The 17,855-nt window shown below is 44.1% G+C and overlaps 1 protein-coding gene across 3 annotated transcripts in view; it reads left to right on the top strand.

The window, feature by feature from the left end:
• Atg16 (Autophagy-related 16) overlaps positions 1-17,855 on the top strand; it is a 187,409-nt gene that overhangs the window by 104,245 nt on the left and 65,309 nt on the right. For all 3 annotated transcript variants that reach the window (XM_077657219.1, XM_077657221.1, XM_077657220.1), the window contains 3 exons: positions 16,461-16,524; positions 16,929-17,034; positions 17,747-17,817. In XM_077657219.1, the coding sequence (XP_077513345.1) occupies positions 16,461-16,524; positions 16,929-17,034; positions 17,747-17,817 (241 nt within the window). The remainder of the gene's footprint in view (positions 1-16,460; positions 16,525-16,928; positions 17,035-17,746; positions 17,818-17,855) is intronic.

The following is a 17,855-nucleotide window of genomic DNA, read 5'->3' as shown; positions in this document are numbered from 1 at the left end:
CTTGCATTGCTACAGCTAATTGGTGAGTGCTTTGAGTCTCTCGAGGGACTGTACAGTTTACTACATGTGCACTTTCTGATAACGCACTCTTCAGTATGCTGCAGGGTTTGGTTGGTAGTGCCAACAGACCCTCCAAGAGCCATTTTACTTGTGGGTAAAATCATGCTGTGGCTAACCCTCATACTCCTTTAACTGATACTGGTTGCGACATGTTGGCTAGCGTGAAATAAAAAGCGGACAGAGGCAGAGAAACGGACGGGACACCAGCTTGTGTCCCATCTGCTTCTCTGCCTCTGTCCGCTTTTTATTTCACGCTAGCCAACATGTCGCAACCAGTATGCCAGCACCAACTAGCCCAACTTTCTTGTTTAACCTTTAACTGATGTCACTCTCATTTTGCTGCCCTGTACTTTATGATGTTTTTCTGGTAGTTGAGCCTGGTTCGCAGTATTATGTAGGGCGCTCGAATGGTGCACTGCCCTGCAAACAAAGCAATACCTCACCGTATCGGCTAAATTCTTCAGGCGCTGCTTGCCCAGAAGTAGAGTCACATGGTCTTGCAGGCCAGCAGGATACGAGCACCTTGCCCGAAAACCAGGGGCTGCCATCTAATTTCAGGTTTTGTTGTCAGGTGCACAACTTGTTCTTCTGCAGCAGTAATTATTGTTTATTTTTATTATCTATTGCTCTGAGTGCCTTTTGCTTGATTCTTACTTTTGTGAACCCAAATTTTTTCTTTGCATTTCAAGGAATAGCTGCAAAGCGTTGAACTGTAGTGCATTTATAGTGTATTATAAAAAATACAAGCAGGAGCAGGAGAGGGAATTCTTACTCGATGCTTGTTATGCATAAAACAAATGCAGGAACATAATTCCCAGGTACAGTACATGAACCATTGATTCTTAGTAAGTGAAGTTTAGATACTAAGCTTTTTTAAATGAGAATGGCATCTTTGGACCGCGGTCTATATTTTGTAATGTTTCGTTTTCCATTTTTGTGCTCCTTTGTCATTAGTTACGACTTCTTGGGGACATATAAAACTCTTGGCTCGTACTAGTGGAGGAAACTGCATTTCAAAAGGTGACTAGTGCCAGGGAACACATTAGAGGGATTTACAGATGGCGGTGCCATCTGGAAATGGTCAATAAAAGCAGTTCCCATTATCTTCTGAAGAGTGTTTCTTTCTTTCCCTTATTTTCTCTCTTAATTTATCTCTCAGAGTGTTATTTTTATGTATTTTTGTTACTGCGTGTCTTTGATTGATTTTTGAAAAACGCTATTAAATTAAAAAGTGCCAGATTTAGGTCAGTACTGTATATAATAATGAAAGTCGGTACACTTTTTTAGCACCTCGATGCTTATCTATTGTGTAAATTTGAAGGAGATGTGCTTTATATTTGTGAAGAAAAAAAATTCTTGAAAATAGCCTCGTTTGAGGCTTGTGTCAGTTTCAAAATTTTTTTTAGTAAGCAACAACTTCCTCAAAATGGCAGAAATAGGCCTGACATATTCCTTTTCACCTGTACATTTAGCACAAAAAATATATCCATCATGGCTTTCACGTCTAGGTTCTTACGTCATGGGAAATTTGCGAAGCTCAGCTGTGCTTGAAAACGCTGCATCTGCCGCGATGTCATTTATAATTTTTTTCTCCTCAGATATTAGCGTTTCTTCACAAAGCGAAATTCACTGTTGGCCTACTGAATGTGTGCATAATATATAAAATAATCAAGAAAATTAAAAATTTTAAATATTTAGGAAGTTAGATCTCCCGTGGAATCACCATGAAGAAATTTCACTTAGCAAAACTCCAGTAACAAAATGCTACCTTAGATGAGTAATATTTTAGAGAGGTTAAATATCTCTGATGTTGACATTCTGTAAGCAATGTGTTGAGCATTAAAGTAGACTGGCGGTTTAGGCCACATCGTTAGAGCAGGTACACACTAACTGTGCTGGCCAAAATGTTGTTTATCACTGGCTTTTAAGGTAAACAGAGTGCAGTGCAAAAAAATGTAAAGTACAGGGTGTGGAGCACGTAGTGCAAGTATTTGCTTTTCAGTCTCTGCCTTCTTGTCATGCCATTTCTATTGCTTAACATTGTTTCCTTTGCATTCTTATACCTTTGCATTGTTAACAGGGGTGTGCGATTAGTGAAAATTTGGAATAACAATCGAATACGAATATGAAGAAAAAGTAAGGCAGAAACTTGGGCTAGTTGGATATTGTTTGAACTCATATTTTCTAGTGCTTAGTGAACACAAGGGACAAGAACACAAATACACAGGACGTACGCTAGTCCTGTGTATTTGTGTTCTTGCGTACGTCCTGTGTATTTGTGTTCTTGTCCCATGTGTTCACTAAGTGCTAGAAAATATGAATTCAAATGAAGAAAAAATGGCTTCCAATATCTAACATCTACTCAGTTTGAAAAAAAAAAAACCCATAAAGAGATAGATAGATAAATGTCATTATTTTTTTAGGGGAATGTGAAGAAATGTTTATTGTAAATGAAGTGTGTCTAGGCTCTCCTTGAACCTAGGTCTCTGTGTGTTGAAGCAAAAAGTTTTTTTGTGAAAAGGTCCAAAGCACTATATGTAGAGCAGGATGTGGCATGTTTCACTATGGTAGTTGGCATGTGCTTGTGAAGCACCAGCAACACCCTTTTCTTAATGTTGGTTGCCACGGTGGCTCAGTGGTTATGGTGCTCGGCTGCTGACCCTTTTACCCTTTTATTGGCCCTCTCAGAAAATATAAAAACAACATATAAAAAACCAACGCTTTGCCAGGCTTAACCCCAATTCAAGATAAATGAAAAGGAACTAAATGGTCAAAAGAAAAAAAACAACTTAAAGGGAAAATCGAAGCAGTATTTATTTATATTTATTTATACACAGTACCTACAGCGCCCTCATTGGGGCATTATTGTAGGGGGGAACATCATAAATAAGAACAAACATCTAGTACATAATAAATTAGGCAAATGATGTGGTCTACACAGAAAATACAATAAACCCATGCACACGGAAGCAAAAACAAACAAACAAACAAACAAACAAACAAACAAACAAACAAACAAAATAAAAACCATTGTAGAAAGGCAAACATACCCTAAACACACACATACACACACAAAAAAAAAGATACATTTTAAAATACAGCACTGCTTAAAACATAATACACTCGGACAAGAATTATTGCACTTATATTGACAGGTGGCTTTGCAAATCGGTCAGAAACGATGTAGGAGGAGCGGTAGCGACCCGCGAAGGGAGACAGTTCCAATCATGCACTGTTCGTGGGAAAAAACTATATTTGAATACGTTTATACGGCAATTGTACTCGCGCACCTTAAGTGGGTGGTCAGTGCGGGCGGAAATGTAGCTGGGTTCACTAATGTATTTCTCTTTTGGAATTCCAGTTTTATTATTAAGCACATTATAAAAGAAAGAGAGTCTCAAATATTTGCGCCTGTTTTCAAGTAATGGCCATCCCAACTTCTCGCGCAAACCAGAAGAACTTTTTTGGAAATTGTAATCGGCGGACACAAACCTAGCAGCCCGTTTCTGGACGCGCTCCAGCTCCTCAATATTCAGTTTTGTATGCGGGTCCCAAACCGCGGAAGCATACTCAAGTATCGGACGTACAGTAGACATGTATAATGTCTCCTTCAGCGTAAGGGGAGCGTCCTTAAAGTTACGTCTGAGAAAGTTTAATGTGCGACTGGCTTTAGCAGATATGTAATTTACGTGTGTATTCCATGATAGGTCAGTAGAAAAAAAGACTCCCAAGTACTTATAAGTTGAAACTGCGGATAATTCAGTGCTACCAAGGAAATAGTCTGTTTGGAGGAATTGTTTCTTTTTTGTAAACCGGACCAGATTACATTTGGAGATGTTTAGCGCCATATTCCAGTTGTTGCACCAAGAGAATACAGAGTTGAGGTCATGCTGTAGTGAAATTGCATCTGCTTCAGAAGAAATATTGCGGTAGATACAACAGTCATCAGCATAAAGTCTGATTATACTTGAAATGTTACTAGTGAGGTCATTTATAATAATGAGAAATAGAAGAGGGCCCAAAACCGACCCCTGCGGAACACCTGAAGTTACACCCACACTTTCCGAGCTGACACCGTCGATAACCACGCACTGTCTCCTTTCCGCAAGATACGCCTCAATCCAGGATAAGAGTGAGGTAGGAATATTTAATTTTGAAAGCTTCTGTAACAATAGGTTGTGAGCAACTAAATCGAACGCTTTTCGAAAATCTAAAAATATACAATCTACCTGACCGGCGGAGTTTAAGGAAACAGAAATGTCATGTGTGAATTCCACGAGCTGTGTTTCACATGAGAAGCCGGACCTAAATCCATGTTGTGTCGAACAGAAAAAACTATTGTTTTGTAGATGGCTAATTAACTGAGTATAAATGACATGTTCCAGTGTTTTGCACGACACGCTCGTCAGCAATATGGGCCTATAGTTACATGTTTTAGTTTTATCACCACTCTTATGAATCGGAACGACATTGGCACTTCTCCAGTCAAGGGGCAAAGAAGAATTCTCTAACGATTTCTGAAATAATGCAACGAGATACGGGGCAACTGAAGCTGCACAATTTTTCAAAACGTAATTGGAAATGTTGTCAGGCCCTGGTGCTGATGTAACTTTAATTTTCTGTAATAAAAGCATGATCCCCCGTTCAGAAATTTCTACGTCATTCATTCTGGTCAGGGTGCTGGAAGATTGAAAGTCAGTATGTGTATTAATGGGATCGGAAAACACCGATTGGAAATAAAGATTGAAACTTCTCACTTTACCTTTTGAATCCCTTCCAAAATCAGTTGCGTCTAGTATATCAGGCGCAGAGACCCTGCTGTTTCTCTTATTTTTAACATATTTCCAGACTGCCTTTGGGTTTGTATTTAGTTGTTGGCCTAGTGTGCTGAAGTATGCCGTTTTCGCTTTACGGATTTCTTTCGATAAGTTCTTAGTTTGCTTTTTCATCTCGGAGTACAAAGTTAGTGTGGGCGTATCACAATATCTGCGAAAGAGCCGTTTCCGCCGGTTGATCATTGCCCGCAACTGTCTATTCATCCAATGCATATCGTCACGACGCTTGGCTGAAATCAAGCGGGATGGGATGAAAGTCTGCGTCAGTGACAAAATTTTAGTTTTAAACAAGTTCCAGAAGGAATCAATATTCAGGGATGGCTGATTCAGGGATGGCGAAGCATAATCCCCTTTTTCATAAAAAGACACTTTGCGTGGTTGGGTGTGGTGGGTCTTCATAGCATTACAGGATACTTTTGCTAAAACTACATCATGGTCGCTTATGCCTGGCAGCATTATGACAGACGAGACTAGGCTAGGGCCATTGCAGAAAAACAAGTCTAGCACATTAGCACTGGTAAGGCCGAGTCTTGTAGGGGTTTGAACAAACTGAAATAATGAGTGAGCACCAATTACTTCACGGAAAGCGGTATACAAGAGGGATGCAGTGCGAATTACTGGTTTAAAACAAGACCATTCTACGCTGGGCATATTAAAATCACCGGCAAGGATAATATGTGTTGCGTCTAAGGCTAATAATGTCCCAAAAGAAGACGGTACAAAAGGCACACCACAGTCAAAGTCACTGTCAAAAGCAGACAGACAAAGCACAGAGCTAGTGCAGTCCACGGCGGAAAAAAAAAAAAAAAGAGAAAACCAAAGTCACAGTATAGTCATGGTCTCAGTAACAATCACAGACAAAGCACAGAGTGCAGGCAATGACGAAAATCAGGGAAGTAAAAACATATTCAGAACAAAAAAAGGCAAAACCAAAGTCATAACACCTTCAAAGTACAGTATACAGGTCACGACGAAAGGCACCCATGCCCAACAAAAGAGCACGGAGCCCTGCTCTGTGTGGAGCTTGGGGAAGAGAAATGAGAAGAAAGAAAGAAATGAGCCTGAATAATGAGGAATTGTGTTGCTTATGAGGTGAACCATTTCAAGGAGATGAGCACAGGCAGCAGGGTCTCTCAGAAGTGAGGGGTATCTAGATGGTGTAATGTCTGATGAGCAAAGAGATTTTAAGCTAGAAACTTAAGGAGCAGTAAGGGAACAATCCCGGAAGTAGTGACGCAGGTCTTCACATGGCATTCCACAGGAACAAGCGCAAGATGGACAGAAGCCATTTTTAAAATAGAAAGGAAGTGTACCATACCCAGTAAGCAAAGTAATAGCAGGATTCCTGGGTAGACAAATGGGGGGGGGGGGGGGAATATTGAGTGTATCAGGGATGCAATTTAATAATTCTGTGTTGCCATTGTTCTCGCGCCAAAAAGAGCTCTATCAAAGGAGTGAAGAACGATGTAACCGGGAACGCACGCAATGGCGTGAAAGGGTAGAAGCGTGTAAACTGCCATATTGCCCGGCACTACCAGCAGCCTGGTTGGCTAACTCATTACCAAAAATTCCGGAGTGACCCCGGAATTTTTTTTTGGTCAAAACCCAGGCCAGGCCTTTCAGTCTGCTAACCTGAAAGACGTGTGTTTGTCCCGGCCGCTGTGGTCACATTTTGATGGAAGCAAAATGTTTGAGGCCCATGTACTGTTTAATGTCAGGGCATGTTAAAGAGCCCCAAGTGGTCGAAGTTATCCGCAGCCCTTCACTAGGGCATCCCTCGTAGCTCAGGTTGCTTTGGGCCTAGGCAGTGCAACGTTTTTGTTCTTCAGTGTGGCAACATTTTTTTTTGCTGCCTTAATGCGTTTCCATTGATTAGCTGGCAGTCCAGCAGCATTTGAAGCCACATGTGGGTTGTCTGCTGGCTGTAAGTACTAGTGAACATATAGCAGCAATTTTTTTTGTCTAGAGTGCAGAGGTATGGATGCCAGAAACAGGAAAAATAGGATGTTCTAAGGCATGTTTGAGAAGAAGCAAAGCTGACGGCCTCCAGGCAAGAGCACGCACATGCCAACCTCCAAGTAATGCTAACTCAAACTGCTCTTGATCCCGCTTTGATCATGTGACAACTCGAAAGCTATATAAAAAGCTTTTCTTTTCATTCATGAGCTGGCACCACCATACAGACTGGGTTAAAATGTACCTTGTGCTTGTTACCAGGGGCTGAAAGCCAACCCAACAAAGTGGGTTAAATTTCGCCTCTCCCACCGCAGTTATACAGCTGATGTTGATGGTAACAAAGTATCAGTTCAAACTAACGTGATTACAGTGTATGTGGGTTGAATGGTAATACAAAACTTAGGCTGGAATGTACACATTTCCAGCACTTGGTCCTCTAACTTGTGAAAGCTTCACTTATTGTCTCTAAAACTCAAAGGTGTGCCAGTCCCAGCAAAAAGTTCCTGTTGGAATTTTTGTAAGGCTTAAATTAGAATATGCATGTAGTATTAATCTGGCATCTACATACAAACACTAACATATAGTACTAACATAAATACAGGGGAACGGTTTCAGCCAAGGGGGCAGTACAGTGTAATGCAGTTGTGCATTAATGTGAAAGCATTATATGTCCCATGAGCACGAAAGCTGTCCGTAGCCGTCTGTGGCACAAAATTTGGGTACTACACTACACCGGTGTACGATGTCACAACACATGTAAGCGAATGTGTGTGGTCATGAATGATGAAATTAATGTAATGTACTATGGCCTATGAAAGTCATGACTCATAGTCATAGTCATGACTCATTCATTCTACAATGTATCATGACAGCACTTTATAAGTAACATAATGTAAGGTGTGTAGAGTTTGTACAAAGTATGCAGAGCCATAGTCATGACTCATAATCATTCTGCAGCATAGCATCACTCAGCACTTTACTAGTAGCGTAGTCATGATTCGTATTCAGTCATGACGCATGACTCAGCACTTCTGCAACATAGCATGACTGCTCAGCACTTCACGAGTAACGTAATATAAGGTGCATAGAGATAGTTAATGAGTTTCTTAAGACGTTAATGAGAGAGGCAGTAGCAAACAGCACTGGGACACCTGGCCAGCAACAAAAGAGGAAGTAATGAAAGCCTTAGGAGCAATGCGCAGGGGAAAAGCAGCTATTGAAGATCAGGTAACAATAGATCTGTTGAAGGACTGTGCTCGAAAAACTAGCCACCCAGTATGCGCAATGCCTTATGACCTCTAGCGTACAAGAAGAATGGAAAAACACTAACATCAACTTAATCTATAAGAAAGGAGATGTCAAGGACATAAAAAATTACAGACCGATCACCTTACTGTCAGTTGCCTATAAGGTACCATATTTACACGATTGTAAGTCGACCCTTTTTTTGAAATTTAAAATTCCGAAGTGGTGGGGGTCGACCTACAATCGAAACGAAGCCTTGAACTGCCAATAAAAGCAAGAAAAGCGATCTATCAGGGATGCTACTGCGAGGTTACAGGTTTTTGTTTGCTCTACGGCCCCAAGCGTAGTATTCAGTTATTCCACGGGCTTTGTTCAAGGATTTTCATTTTTTACTTTTGCTGCGCACTCCGTTACCCACCGCTGTGGTTCAGTGGTTAGGGCGCTCTGCTACTGATCAGGATACCTGGGTTAGAACCTGGCTGCGGCGGCAGCGTTTTGATGTAGGCGAAACGCAAAGGCGCCCGTGTGCTGTGCAATGCCAGTATTGCACGTTAAAGATCCCCAGGTGGTTGAAATTATTCTGGAGCCCTCCACTATGGCACCTCTTTCTTCCTTTCTTCTTTCACTCCCTCTTTTATCCCTTCTCTTAGCGCTGGGTTTCTCCAGAGATTTGAGACAGATACTGTGCCATTTCCTTTCCCCGAAAACCAATGCCATTTCATTTCACTCGCAGGAGTATTGATAGTTAAGGAAGGGCCGCTGCTGTTCTAATCGCGGAGTCTGCGCCAGCGCTCGGGAGTGTCGCTAGCTGAAGGAAGAGCCGCTATTTCAGTTGGTTGCGTAATATGGCGGCTAGATGATTATATGCGTAACGACGGCGCACCTGGAGAATGCCGATGTTTGCTGATCACTTTTTTACCGATCACTTTTTGTTTGGTGGTGCTTGGAGTTGGTGCATTTGTCTCGACTGCCGGCCGCGTGCTTCGCCATGAGCTCTCCAGGTTCGAAAAGCATTCGGCGCTCATTCACTGCAGCGTTCAAAAGGGAGGCCATTATTGCGCTGAAGAAACCAAGAACTGCGCGGCGGGCTGCAAGTTCGACGTTTCTGAATGGTTGGTGCGGGAGTGGCAGAAGCAGCGAGACAGAATGACAGAATTTTTTACTGCGACACCAAGCGAAGAGGTTTCCACGGGCCAAAGTCGGGACGCTTTCTGGAGCTGGACGTCAAGCTTGCAGTGTATGTCACCGAAATACGTGATCGGTCCCTTCCAGTGACTTGCGAAATGATTACGCAACAAGCCCGGGTCTTCGCTGCGGAAGCTGGGATACTCCGAACAGACTTCAAAGCCAGCAGGGCTTGGGCTTCGAAATTTATGAAGAGGGCTGGCTTCTCTCTTCGTCGGCTTACTGTGTATGCCAGAAGCTGTCTGCTGCTTACAAGGAGAAAGTTCTCACCTTCTATAGGCACTTCCTCAAGCTCCGCTACTCGCGGCGATACCTGCTCGGCCAAATCGGCAGTGCGAACCAGACTCCCGTCTACTTCGACATGACGAGCAGCACAACAGTGAGCATGAGGGGAGCTCGCGAGGTTAAGCTTCTCACGACAGGAAACGAGAAACTTCGGTTCCCTGTTATGCTATCATGCTTGGCAGATGGCACAAAGCTCCGTCCGTACATCGTCTTCAAAAGAAAAACTATGCCAAAGGAAATGTTCCCGAAAGGTGTGATTGTGCGAGTGAATGAACAAGGCTTTATGACGGACCACTTAGTTATTGACTGGTTCCGTCAGGTGTGGCTGTTGAGGCCAGGGCCATCCCTCAAAGATCGCATTCGAACCTCCTCGTGCTGGACTCATTTCGCGGCCACCTTACCGCAAAAGTGAAGGCAGAGCTACGAAAAAAGCATGCAGATATGCTGGTGATTCCCGGTGGTCTGATGGGGCAGCTGCAGCCGCTAGGCGTTGGCATTAACGAGCCATTCAAGGACTTGCTCCGCTGGCAGCGGAAGGGCAGGAACTTAGGCCAACGGGGCGCATGAAGAGAGCCTCCCTGGCGGCTGTGTGCGGGTGGGTGATTTCCGCTTGGGCGGCCGTACCATGCGATGTCGTGATGCGGTCATTTAGGAAGTGCAGGCTTTCCATGGAGGACGGTGTGCTGTGGGACCGCAGTGGTGACGCCGATGACAGCAGTACCACTGAAGATGACTCAAATGAGGATGAATAGCCCATCTATGAAATAAATTTTCGTTTTTGAGCTCGTCTGCCGGTGTTTTTTTTTTTTTTTTCGGACGTGCGATTTGTGGGGTCGACTTACATTCGAGTCAACTTACAATTGTGTAAATACGGTATTTAATAAGTGCAGCCTTAGACTTCAATGACTCAAATAATTAGACAGGCTTTCATAAAGGATACTCGACTATAGACCATATTCTTACTTTCAATGAGGTGACAGAGAAATGCACAGAGTATAACCAACTCCTCTATATAGCCTTTGTAGATTACGAGAAAGCATTCGACTCTGTGGAAACCTCAGCTGTCATACAGGTATTGCGTAATCAGGATATAGAAGAGCCTTATGTCAGAATACTGGAAGATATATATAACAACTGCACAGCTACCATAGTCCTCCACAAAGTCAGCAATAAAATTCCAGTAAGAAAGGGTGTCGGACAGGGAGGCACCATCTCGCCAATGCTATTCACCACCTGTTTACAGGAGGTATTCCGAGACCTTGATTGGGAACAGTTGGGGATAAGGGTTATTGGAGAATACCCATGTAATTTGTGATTTGCTAATGACATTGCCTTACAGTCATTAACCCTTTGAGGGTCAAATTATTTTGAAGAAAACTTTCCCAAGTGGTCAAATTAGTTTATTGCGGATCTTGAATGTAGAAAATGTATAAAATCGGGAATAAATAGTAAAAAAAATTTGGAACAGTACTTTGGTGTCAGCATCACTCACAACTGGAAAATGTTCAATAGAATTTCAAAGTGTGGTACTCCTTAAAGTACGGCTCCACGCACAGCGCCTTATCACAGACTGCACACATAAAACGCGTGTCTGCTCTCCTCTTAGTCCGGCGAGTTGTGTTGGCACACACATGGCATCTTCTCTGCGTGTGGCTGCCTTGGGCAGAGGTCTGAGGCACCCTCTCTGGGAAGTGGCGCGCTGTCAGTCGCAGCGGGTTGTCCGTCGTTCGTCTTCCGCGCCTTGGTCGTTGGATTTCGGTTTGGTATTTTTCCAATATTTGGGTAGCGACTTTCTTTCTGAACACAGCCAGCTTTACCGGGGTGCCAGTTCTCTCGCGGTAGAGAATAAATGCGTTCAGCAGTGTCATGTCGAGCAGGTGAAAAAAGAACTTCTTGTTCCACTTCAGAGTTTTCCTGATGCTTTCACTGAAGCTTAGCTGCATGTCGACGCTGTCGACGAGTCCCATTTTTTTCGTGTATTCAAGTACACATGCAGGCTTTTTCTTTTTTTCTCCGGTCGCTCTGTCCACCTTATCAGACTCCTGCATCTCCGGTCCATGCATCGTTGTCAACATAGTGACTTCGCGCTTGTCCCACCATTTCAAGGCCAGCAGAGTGTTTGTGTGAAAGCTTTGAGTTTCACCCTTCTTCAACTTCTTTTTGAAAGAGGGTAGGCCCTTCCTATTGATACGCACAGTTCCGCATGCATTTGTGTTGTTGCTGTGCAGAAATTCAAAGAGCACTGGGCTTGTGTACCAATTGTCCACAAAAAGAGAGTGTCCTTTTCCAAGGAAGTCCGCCAGAAGGTCAGCAACAACAGCGCCCGCATAACCAAGCTCCTTTCTTTTGGCCAGGCTAACTGTAGCTCCGGTATAAACTAGAAATCTAAGTACATACCCGGTTTTCACATCACACATCATGAACATCTTCACTCCGAACCGGTGTCTTTTGGATGGTATGTACTGCCGGAATGAAAGGCGGCCTCTCCAAGGCATCAGAGATTCATCAATGCATAAATCTTGGTACGGAAGAAAAAATCGGTCAAATTTTTCCTGAATGGCCTCCATGACCGGTCTGATGGCCCTTAGGCGATCGGATTGCTCCGTTATTGAACTGAAGTGCAGGACGCGCAGCAGAAGAGCAAAACGGTTCACAGAAAAAATCTCCCGAAAAAAAGGGGTCACCAGCATCGGGTCTGTCGACCAATAGTCCCGCAGGGTGTTCTTCCGCACGAGGCCCATAAGCAGTACTATTGCCAAAAAGCAGTAAAGCTCCGGGAGGTCCACGACAGCCCAGGCTCTGAGCCGCGATGCGCCGGAGTGACATGCGCCTGCTTTATCATTCCCATACTTGTTTGTTTCGGTGACAATGAGCGACACAAGCTCTTCATCGAAAAACAATTGGAAGTAATCCAATTCACTTGCTTCTGGCGGAGCAGAGAGGCCGCAACCTGCCCTGATTGCGAGTCGTCAAAGGTGAAAAGAGATGGCGAAAAATCACCTGTGTCCCACTGGGTGTCGTCGCGTCTTGCCCGCTTTCGAGATGTTGCGGCTGCGCTGAGGTCGGAGGTCGAACTTGTTGAATGCAGTTCGTCATCCGAAGATGAGCTGTCCTCTTCCGATGAAAAACTGTCTTCTGATTCTGACTCGGTGAGTGGAGCAAAATCAGGATCGGAAGAGTCATCGCTGTCGGTGTCAAGAGAACGGGCAGTGCGTCCGGCCATATCGCCGCTATGCCGTGCATCTGAAGAACTCGACCGAAACTCGGTAAAGAAGGAGAGCGAGAATATCTCGCGAGCGACGGTGATAAACAAGCTAAGAGCAGCACCAATAAAGATAGAAATCAACTTCCGCCGCCTCTGCAAGAGAGTGCTCACAAAGAGAAAAGATGTTTCGCGCGGCTCCGTTGCGATTTCACGGCGATTCCGAAACCGGGGAGGCGCGTTGCCGCAGAGAGCGAGAATATCTCGCGAGCAACGGTGATAAGCAAGCTAAGAGCAGCACCAATAAAGATAGAAATCAACTTCCGCAGCCTCAGCAAGATAGTGCTGACAAAAAGAAAACTCAAATTTCGCGCGACTCCGTTGCGATCACGCGGCGAAACCAAAACTACAAAAGGGGCGTTGCCGCAGTCTGTGCCGCGCTAAAGCTAGAAATCAGTTCTGCTTATCTCCGTAAGAAGGCAGCACAAAATTCAAACACTTGTAAGTCCTAAGAGGTGGCAGCACCTCCCAGTGAGCACGCATCGTCCTTTTGGCGCAAAATTTCAAACGGAGAATCGAAACCGTACCCGTACGGCAAAGACCTTGCGGGACAGAAAAGCGCCGCCGTACATATACGGCAAAAACCTTCAAAGGGTTAAGGATACGAACTGCAAAACGTGATCAATGAGTTAGACAGGCAGAGCAGTACTGTGGATCTAAAAATTAATATGCAGACAACCAAAGTAATATTCAACAGTTTACCAAGAGAACAGAAGTTCACAGTTGGGAGCAAGGTGCCGGAAGTGGTAAGGGAATACGTCTACTTAGGACAGGTAGTGACTGCAGATCCAAACCACGAGAGCAAAGTAACTAGAATAAGAATGGGGTGGAGCGCATTTGGCAGGTTCTCTCAGATCATGAATGGCAGTTTACCTATATCCCTCACGAGAAAAGTATATAACAGTCGTATCTTACCAGTACTCGCCTGTGGGGCAGAAACTTTGAGGCTAAAGAAAAGGGTTCAGCTTAAGTTGAGGACAGCGCAACGAGCTGTGGAAACAAATGATAGGTGTAACGTTAAGAGACCGGAAGTGGGCAGAGTGGGTCAGGGATGAAACATGGGTTAATGACATCCTAGTGGAAATCGAGAATACATGGGCTTGGGCAGGGCACGTACTGAAGAAGGCAAGATAACCGGTGGCCCTCGTGACTAACGGACTGGATTTCAAGAGAAGGCAAGCATAACAGAGGGCAGCAGAAAGTTAGGCGGGCAGATGAGATTAAGAAGCTTTCAGGGATAGGGTGGTCGGAACTAGCACAGGACAGGTTTAATTGGAGAGATATGGGAAAGGCCTTTGTCGTGCAGTGGGCATAGGTAGGTGATGCACCTGACTGTGCCCACCAGGTTGTGGGCAATCTGCCCAAGTGTCCACAGAATCTGTGGAAATCACAGGAAATCAGAGAATCTGTGAATTACATTTCATGTGTCTCACTTCTTTACTGATCACAAGACAGTCTTTGTAACCTTTAAGTATAACCATGAATGATATGCATGCATAGAACGACTGTAATGTGCCTACTGTGCTTCGTCCATGCCATACAGACGCGCACAACACAAAGAATACACTTGATATACCACTTTAACCATACGGCAATATCATGCATAACAAAGCGCAACTAAGATAAACAATGGCCACACAGTGCTAGTGCTTTTTTTTTCTCTTTTCGCACATCCCAGAGGCTCTACTTCACCACCATCATCCTCATCATCACTGTAATCGGCCTGACTGCAGGGCAAAATTGGTTTTTCAGGAAAGGAAATGGCGCAGTAACTCTCGCACATTTCAGTGTGGTAACCGAAGAGAGAAAGGAGGGAGCTGTCATAGTGCAGGTCTCCTGCCAATTTTTGCCACCTGGGGCTCTTCAACGTGCACTGACATAGCACAGCACACGGTTGCTTTTGCATTTAGCCTCCGCGGAAACGTGGCCGCCACGGCCAGGTTTGAACCCGGGAACTGCGGCTTAGTAGCAGAGTGCCCTAACCACTGAGCCACCGCAGCAGGTTCAAAATGGTGGCAGCTTGTCCCTTTTGGTTGATTGAGGACGTCACAAGTTTGAATCAACTGATAAGATTTTTAAATCCAGTTTTATCACTTATAAATACATGTTATGCTGCCAGACAAAGGTTAATATAGCCGGGAAGAGCCACAGAATCAATTTTTACTTACAGCAGCTGAATGGAGTTGTCTTCAATTTCCCTTTAAAATCTGTGATTATTAAATTTGTGACTAGCCTGTGGTCCTCATTTTGAAGTGAATGGCAATGTGGCCTAGCTTCTGTGGTCTGTGCACAAAAACTGCCTTGATGCACCGCAGTTTGCTTGCGAAGGCAGCTGGTATTGTGACCTTTTCTACTTGCTTATTCAGCCTCATTTTTAGTTAAAGTAACATCTTTGTCATCACAATGCAGTAATCTGTTCATACAGGCCAACTGCAATTTGTCCTTTCAAGTCCTGCACCGTACTTGTCATCAAGAACCCGACACACTTGACACTCTCTCACCCCATACTTTGCTAGGACTAATTTATTTTTGTACTCTTTAGCTTTCCTAGAAATAATGGGAATAGCTTATTTGCTTATTGTTCACAGTCCCTTGATCTTGTAAGTGACCATGTTTGGCCGTACCATGTTGCATTGTGAGTGCTCGCTATTTATTTGTTTTTTTTTTACTTCTCCCCTTCTGTGCTGCAGTCTGTTTCCTTTTGCTGTTTCACTCTGTGCTCTTCTCTTGCCCAGGCCCCTTGGTTCCCAGTATGTCATAACACTAATTAACTGTAGAGTTTGTTGTGGCCAAAGGGGCAGTGTTGCAAAAATGTCCTAATGCATCATGTGGGTGATGTGCAGTTTAATCTGGCGTGTAAGACACGGGTCAGAAGTGTTGCAATGTCTGGTCCATGGTTTAAGTGCGAAGCTTTCCTTGCAGCACCAGTGCAGGCGCCTGTCATAGTGAAGAAAGAAGCGAAGAGGGCAGTCTTGTGTAAACTTTGTGGTGAAAATGTTTTACACCCATGGCAAATCAGCTTGCAATGAATGTTTGCCATCTGTGAAAATAACATCCAGCAATTTCGCCTAGTACACCAAGGAAATACCTTGCATATGTGCTGGTTGTAGGGTGCTTCTCCATTTCTCCTGTGGCGAGTGTTTTTCTGTTGCATGCCTGGCTGGACTTGATGCGCAAGCTTACAATTTGTTCACCATTTTGGATATGGAGAGGGGCCCTGTCCAGTGCTGTGATTTCTTGGCTGTTTTCAAAGAAGTTTTGGTTGTTCTCAAGTTGGCGAGGAAAAATTCATTTGCCATTGCTGCTAGTGTGATTCTCGCAGTAGCATCATTATTGAAAAGAGCTTTGAAAGTATTCTGACTAAACTAAAGGCCTGCTGGTATGTTTCTTCTGATGTATTGTTCTTGTTGAGTTTAGCCTGCAGTGCCTGAGGTCTTTCTCACGCAGGGAGGGGTGTGGTGATAAGAGTGTAATGGAAGTTCGAATGCAACAGTGCGTATTTGGTCCATTTCTGAACTGGCTGTATCTTAGAGCAGCCTTGGCCTAGTCATATCAACGCTCTTTATTTCAAACCAAATGAGAGATGATCCTCAACTCTGTGTGGTGCCTCTTCTTTTTTTTTTACTTTGCAGCACCCGGTCAGTGGCACCGCTGAGCCTCCAGTCATTCGTACCCAACCGGCTCCTGCTCAAATACGTATGTTACAGGACGCTTCCCATTTTTCTTTAAGAGTGGTACCTGAGCAACCTAAATTGGTGGGGGGGGGGGGTGTCAAGCCTGTTCCTGAGTAGCCAGAGACAAACATGCTTCATCGTAGTCCCCATAATGTGTGGTGTGGGGACAATCTTTTTCAGGCTGAATTCTTTCTGTTTGCTAATTAAAGCTGTTTCAGTTGTTAAAAATGATCTGGCCCCATTTAACATAGTTCTTGCTCATAAATATTTTGATGTTCCAAATGTTTAGCATGGTGTTTTTCCAAGTAAAGTTTAGTGAAAGGACAGTCTGTGAGTACTCCTAATCCTGCTTGCCCATTCTGTGGCTCGCCTGTGGCACAGCTCTCATGAGCCTAGGCAGACATGAGACCTGGCACCTGTGTGCAGGAGGCGCACGACGGGGAAGTGAATGCGGTGCAGTTCTCTCCATCCGGCCGCATCCTCTGCACGGGTGGTGGCGACCGCAAGGTGAAGATCTGGGAGTTCACCAGGGGTGAGGCCATTGCTTTGGCTTTTAGGATAAACATCACTCAGAAGCATTCCCGATGAAGCATTCTCACTGTTTCTTCCCATCCCATAGCTAGGAAAAAAAGATTAAGCCTCGTTGTTATGAAGCTTATGGCAAAATGCAGTCAGTTTGCTACCTACATTTTTATTTAACCTTTCAAGGCATTATGTGCACATTTAGTATGTACATAGCAAATTTAGTGTTTTTTTGAGAATGAGCTGCACCTAGCGATGCTGTCTTTGTTTCAGGCAAATTTAGCATCCTTCATATTGGAGATAGGATAATTTTGTATACCGATTAGTGAATGCAGTTAATAATATGGCTTAAAACATTGAGCTTATAGCGCGTGTCTCACTGTTTTCAGGCAGGCAGATTTCACCGCCGTTTAATAATACGTACACGTCTTTTTCTGACTTTCTAATATGTGCATCTTCAACACAGGAGGTGATTCCACAATCTCTCAGATGTTTATTTCGCAAATCCTTATGCTATTTGAATGTCACAATTTCCAACGATTGTGACACTTTGTACAAAATTTTGTGCATGACTGTAAAAAACTAACCATTGATGTTTAGCTTTGTAAAACTAACGAATTGGACTTTTGTTGTGAATCGTTATAACATGCTGCACAAAAACGCCACACAGACTGTACCAGAGGCATTCACCTCTCCCTTGCTGGCTCCTGCCTCTTGTGCAGACCAGGCTCTTCTAAGGGGCACCCTGGGTGGGAGCAATGCCACCATCATGTCCCTCGACATGGATACCGAGGTGAGCCATTCGCTTCTGTGGCTGGTGGTATGCTGAGT

The sequence above is a fragment of the Amblyomma americanum genome, chromosome 3 (assembly GCF_052857255.1).
Source record: "Amblyomma americanum isolate KBUSLIRL-KWMA chromosome 3, ASM5285725v1, whole genome shotgun sequence".
Lineage (NCBI taxonomy): Eukaryota > Metazoa > Arthropoda > Arachnida > Ixodida > Ixodidae > Amblyomma > Amblyomma americanum.
This window is presented reverse-complemented; position numbering and strand designations above follow the sequence as displayed.